We start from the raw sequence: 6000 nt of genomic DNA, 5'->3' as shown, positions 1-6000 counted from the left end.
CATGGACACTGTGCTTTCTGATTTCTTTGAAGCAGGTGACATTTTGCAGTGACACGTGAAAGAACCCAAGTCCCCTCTCCAAGTACAAGAGTGGGAGCAGGGGCTAGCATACAGCCCTCTTTTCCACCAGTCACGGGGAAAGCAAAGCCAAAGGGAGTTAAGTTCTGGGAGGTAATACAACTCTTCGTGTCAGCCAGAAGGCCTTCAAAAGTGATCTTTCAGCTTTCTCGTGTTACAGATGGGACGCAGAGAGAGGCCCAGAGAAAGGGAAAGAATCGCCCAAGGGCACATGGCGAGCCTGTGGTTTCAAGCCTGGGCGTGTTTGCCTCCAAGATCCGCACAATCCCGATACTCGTTCCCAGCCAGGGACAGTCGCGTTCCCCCCACACCCCGTTCCCCCCGGCTCCCCTTGCCGAACACCCGTTCTGATCGCACCACGGAGCCTGGAACGCGAGCCTCTGGGGGGGTAGAAGTGAAGCCACCCTGCGTGCATGTGTAGGTAGTGGATGGAGGGGTGATTCGTTTCATCCTGAACTTCAGAAGCCATTTCAGAAATCGGAGGCGGGAGTTATCTCCTGCTGTTGGGAGTGTTGATGATTTTTATTTTCTCCTCTATCATTTTCAGGGTTTTTCCAAAATATTACAACACGCATCTATCATTTTATAAACCCCACTCCCTCCACATCTCATTTTTAAAAAAGAAGGAGATTGGAGTGCGGCGACACGACCGGCTCTGTGCTGAGGTCCAGCCGACAAGGCCAACCAGTATGGGCCGCGCCAGGCAGAGGCCCCAAGCTGGAGGAGGTCCCGAGGTTCTCCACCTCTCCAGCCTGGAGGCCAAGGCCACCGAGGCAGCGTCATCCTGAAATGTCCTCCTCTCAATACCGTGGCCAAATTGGACTCACTTTCCAGTGTCCAACTCTAATTCCGCTAGTCCTGTGAAGGTGTTTTAAAGCCCACCTTCCCCCACTGGGACGAACACCTATCTCCCTCCTCTGACCTCTGGGGGCACTTTCTTTGGATCTGTTTTGTCATCCTTCTCTGCCTTGTCCTGGAGTCTTTTATATCCAGGTCTGTCTCTCCTGCTGGGCTAAAGCCTCGAGGGCAGGGCCTGCATCTCAACTATCTTTGTGTTTCCTGGGATATTCTCAGCCTGGCACATAGGGACCTCAGAAGAGTGTTTGTTGAACTTCAGTGAATTGAAACTATAGACCCCTAAGGGGGGACGTGGCGATCTATGGGTTTATGGCAGGACTCATGAACCTCGGCACCACTGTCCTTTGGGGTCTGATAATTCTATGTGTGGGGGGTGGGGCGGCTGTGGTTTAGTAGCGTCCTTGGCCTCTACCTACTAGATGCCAACAGACGCCCCTGGTTGTGACAACCATAAAGCGTTTTCATAAACAATCCCTCGGAGTAGGAGTTCCCATTTAGCAGATGAGATAGGCAAGGTGCACGGCGAGTTTGGACTTGGAGTGGGGTCTTGTGTGTAATTCTCCACTCCAAGTCCAGTGCCCATCTCGCTACCCCGAGACCCCTGGGGACCCCAGCAAGGTCTTGGCCTCTGCGCTTTAGTGTACCCACTGCACTCTCACCCCCCCGTCCTGGGTTCCACCCTGTCCCCTTCCCCCCTGCCCGGCCCAGGGGCCTGTGCCAGGCTGTGACCCACGGGTTGACCCTCCCGGGCCATGCACACTAGGCCTCAGGCTGTGTCTGAACACGCTCTCTCATTTTCTCTAGCACCTTGGCCTCCTCCCCATGTTTAAACACGCTGATGGTGACCTGGCCCGTCTCGGAGCCATACTTGTTCTTGACGAAGACGCCATAACGCCCACTGTCCTCACTGTTGACTCTTTCGATGGTGATGGTGACCTCTGACCCCTTCACCTCCATGTGGTAGCGGTCAAGGAAGGTGACAGGCTGGTCGTTCTTCAGCCAAGAGATTTCAGGGGTGGGGTCTCCCGAGATGACACAGGTCAGGCACAGGGTCTGGTGGAAAGCACAGGAAGGGAACACTCAGTCTGGCTTCCCCATACTAACACTTGGCGTTCATCTTCACTACCCTCCCCACCCCCCACCGGAGAGCTCCCAGTACATTTCTCTTGGTGATAAATGTATTACATGTGTTCTCTTGTGACCCATAAAAGGATAACAGTAAAATGAGAGGCAATGTATTTTAATTCCACATCCTTCATCCCTCAAGTTTTCTACAGGCACATGTACTTGTTGGAATTTCAGACCATTGTTACCCTAGCAAATCTGCCCCAGATTGGCCTGAATTTTGCTTTATTGTTTTTTGTTGCATATCTGCCGTTAGGATTTTACCATGTAAAGAAGACTATACTGCTTTAATACAAAGATTTATGAGTTGGCTTTGAAACTTCTTTTTGTTTTTAAATGTTGATTTATTTATTTTGCGGGGGGGGGGGGAGAGGGAGAGAGAGAGAGAGAGAAGGAGAGAATGAATCAGCGTGGGGCTTGATGTCTCAACTTTGAGACCATGACCTGAGGCAGAATCAGGAATTGGACACTCACTCAGCCAGGCGCCCCTGAAATTCCTTGAACAAGCTCTAACACAGAGCGCTACAGTTTAACAAACACTCAGTGGGGAGCTGGGCACAGGCAGACTCTGAATCTCAGCTCTGCCCCTTCGAGCCGTGTAACCTTAGGAGAGTCCCTTAACCTCTCTGGGCTTCAGTTTCCTCAGCACAAAGAGGGACTAGTAATAATCCCATTTCATGTGGTTGCCTTGATGGTTAAACAGACTGAAGTATGTGCACGTAACGGAATAGCGCGTGGCACAAAGTAAGCACCATGCAAACATGAACGATCATTTTCTAGAACACTAGACTTGGGTATTTTCGGGTCTAGAGGGGTTTTTAGGGATCACCAAGTAGAACTCCTACGGAAACGGAAGTTCACTGACAGAGGCTGTGACGCCCAGGGCCACCCAGAGAGGTGGGGTGAGCACCCCCACGGGTCCGACACTAGGCTCAGTGTCTCTCCTTTACACTACACGTGCCCAGTGACTGTGGTCACTCGGCCAGACTCGGGTGGATCCGGCTCCTTCGGCTCTTGAATCCACGGTGCTACCTTGTATCAAGATCTGTAATGGATATGAGAGGGGGCATAGCGTGGGACTGCGGGCCACGGGCGGGGGTTGGTCAGTACCTTATCTTCCATGATGGTGGCTACATCTGGCAGGCCCCTCACCACCTTGGCACGATCTGGAAGGGAAAAGAGAGACCCCCGGTGATGAATGCTTTCCTGCCAGCTGCTTCCCGGGATCAGGTTCCACAGAGCGGGGGTTTTATTTTTAAGCAATGTTTCTTTTCTCCATTTTCATCATTTCGGGTAGAAATCTTTAAGTCTGTATTACGTGTTTCTTTGCCTTCACAAACAGAAGATAGGGACACGCTGTGCCTCTGTTATTGACTTGAAGTCACCCTTATGACCGGTGGTGCCTGAAGGTGACAGTGAGGTGCCCCTCCCCCTCCAGAACTGGGGAGGAGGAACGGGCCGGGATCACCTGATGAAGGTAACGTGTGTGGACTTGGTGGTGGCATCCTTGCTGCTCAGAGGCCAATTCACGTCCCTCTGGGGTTGGGGCTGTGTCCTGGGCTGCAGGAGGCCCCAGTGCCCCAACAGGCAGAACCAGCTTCAGCTTTAAGGCCGTCCCCTCCCCGGCCCTCACCCCTCACCCGGAAAGCCCGCCCAGCCTCCCTCCTGTCTATCCCTGCCTTTCAGGCCCCGGCTGCTGCACCTGCTCAGTCCACACCCACACATCAGGCGTCCGTGGACCCCTTATCCATCCATCCATCTGTCGTCGTGTCCCTGCCGCCCACAGCCACACAGACCCCATGGGGAGCTGGGACCTCAGAGCCCTGCCAGGAGGCACGAACTCACGGGAAGCTGCCCCAAACTCAGACATGAAAATAACAGAAATACGAGTGGACTTACTCTTCTCAATGATGGCCAAGGCTCTGAAAAACAGAAATGGAAAAAAGGCTTGAGTTCCATTTGTTAAAGGACAGGCCTGCCCGGGGTGGGGGTGAGGGGGCGATGAGGGAAAGGCAGAGCTGGCTGAGGCTCCCAGGAAGGGGTCCTGTACCCAGCTCGTGCCAGACCCCAAGGGGCCGATGGTTCACACAAGAAATGCAGGGGGCACTTACTTCAGCCTCTGGTGCTCAGCCAAGGCGTCGTCAAAAGCTGCCAGAAGGAAAGAGAGGGAGGTGGGGATGGGGGGGGAGCGTCAGAGCCTCAGCCCCTGTGACCTGCAGGTTACAGGGCTTAGCGCCGCCTGTTCCTCCATCGTCTTCCCATCCCTGGGTTCTCTCGGGGCAGTGCCAGGATTGGGTGGCGAGATGGGAGTCCCCTGCCCCCAAAAGACCACAGGATTTTCTAAACAGGTTTCTCTGCAGACAGACGGATGGACAGCTCACCTTGTCCCGAGAGATCAGTTGACAGCTGCCGGGTATCCTTCCCGGCGGCTATCTCCAGGGTGTATTTGCCCTTGTCTGAGTCCTTGGGGTCCAGGATGTGAAGCCAGATCTCATCCAGGGTGGTGCCAGCCCTCACCCGATCACCACTCTCCAGGCGTTTTTCTCTGGATATGACGGCAAAGAAATGTTGAACACGGCTCAGCCCGTCAGTGCTGCCCTGCTCGTCAGTGCTGGCTGGCTAGGGGGTCTACAGGCATCCCCCCCCCCCCCGCAAACTCCTCTCCCGGGGTTTTGTTTCCAGATCTGTGGGCTGACCATCCATCATTCATTCATTCATTCATTCATTCAGCAAATTCATGACACATCAACCATGTTCCAGTGCTGAGTCTGTATTTGTGATGTGTCCTTCAGCCTGGGACCTTAAAGAAACGGGGCTCTGGGGTCAGTGATCCCCACGTCCTCCACCCCCGGGGATCACTTCCTCACCTCTTCATTTTCCTCAGCTTAAACCCTCCCAGCGTGTCTTCCCACCATCATCCTTCCCTAGTCCTTAAAAACCGTATCGACTCCTTCCCTTCTTTACTTGTATTTCATTCCTGGAGATGCCCGGTCCATGTCCTCAATGTTGTGTTGCAGAAGTGACACCTGTGGACCTGGTCACAGGGCTCAGAAACTCTGGCTAGGAAAGGAGCCCTTGGCTTTGACTCTCACTCATTTGACAAACTTGACCAAGTCAGTCTAGCCTTCTCCATAGGATGAGTGCAGCAATGTCTGCTCTACAAGGCTGAGGCACGCAAATGGTAAGCAGTACCGGGAAAATAATGCTCTCAAACTGTCTGCAGTCACTTAGCTCCCGGCTGAGTTTCTGTGGGTAACTTACCCATCCTGCCTTCTGGCCCTGGCACGCAGTCCGTTGTCAGCCCCACACATCCCTCTGCCTGCACCTATCCCCTCAGCCTGGCTGCCTGAGTTTGCTAAGGCTGCAAAGACCCACAAAGGCACCGTAACCCACCCGACCATCTGATCCTCCCTCATTCTGCATCCTTCCAAGATGCTTCTCTAAGACAATGATGCTTCTGTGGCCGTGGATGTGCTAGAAAAATGGGTTTACCACCAGGGTTCCCACCTTCCCTGGGGAACCTCCCTTCTGTACCTTTCATTGCTCTTCCCTATCCTTGATTCTCTGTGGACAGTGTGACTAGTGAGAGACCCTGTCTCTGCCACCCCCGTGGGATTGGGCTCTGGGACAGATGCTGTCTGTCCTCCCCCACCCTCTACTCCCCCACCCCCAGAGCTGGGCTAGGGCTCTAGGGAAAGGCCAACTTACTTGTGGAACCAGGTGGTTTTCATGTACTGGATATTGTAGTACTTGACCTTGCTGAAGATCCGGATCCCCTCTTCGGTCCCCTGGATTTTCAGCGGGGTTGCAGAGAGGGCTGGGGAGGCAAAGGAGAAGGCCAAGGCCCTTTGGGCAGCACATCTGGGTGCCAGCCAGCTCCCCCCCTGCTCTACACGTGCGGCGGGGGAAATGCAGCATTGTGAGGAGGTACGAACTTCT

General features: G+C 53.9%; 1 protein-coding gene across 1 annotated transcript in view; it reads right to left on the bottom strand.

Annotated features, from left to right (window-relative positions):
• Nucleotides 1–1632: 1632 nt before the first annotated feature.
• Nucleotides 1633–6000, bottom strand: part of MYOM3 (myomesin 3) — a 43874-nt gene continuing 39506 nt past the window's right edge. The window contains exons 31-36 of the mRNA XM_047084316.1: nucleotides 5770–5878; nucleotides 4443–4606; nucleotides 4173–4209; nucleotides 3961–3983; nucleotides 3172–3227; nucleotides 1633–1989 (exon numbers count right to left, since the gene is read on the bottom strand). Of these exons, the coding sequence (XP_046940272.1) occupies nucleotides 1696–1989; nucleotides 3172–3227; nucleotides 3961–3983; nucleotides 4173–4209; nucleotides 4443–4606; nucleotides 5770–5878 (683 nt within the window). The 3' untranslated portion in view covers nucleotides 1633–1695. The remainder of the gene's footprint in view (nucleotides 1990–3171; nucleotides 3228–3960; nucleotides 3984–4172; nucleotides 4210–4442; nucleotides 4607–5769; nucleotides 5879–6000) is intronic.

The sequence above is a fragment of the Lynx rufus genome, unplaced genomic scaffold, assembly GCF_022079265.1.
Source record: "Lynx rufus isolate CCGP_SWC_20201006 ecotype Redwood Valley unplaced genomic scaffold, mLynRuf1.p SCAF_2, whole genome shotgun sequence".
NCBI lineage: Eukaryota > Metazoa > Chordata > Mammalia > Carnivora > Felidae > Lynx > Lynx rufus.
Note: the sequence above shows the minus strand (reverse complement) of the source record. Positions and strands in the feature narration are given on the sequence as shown.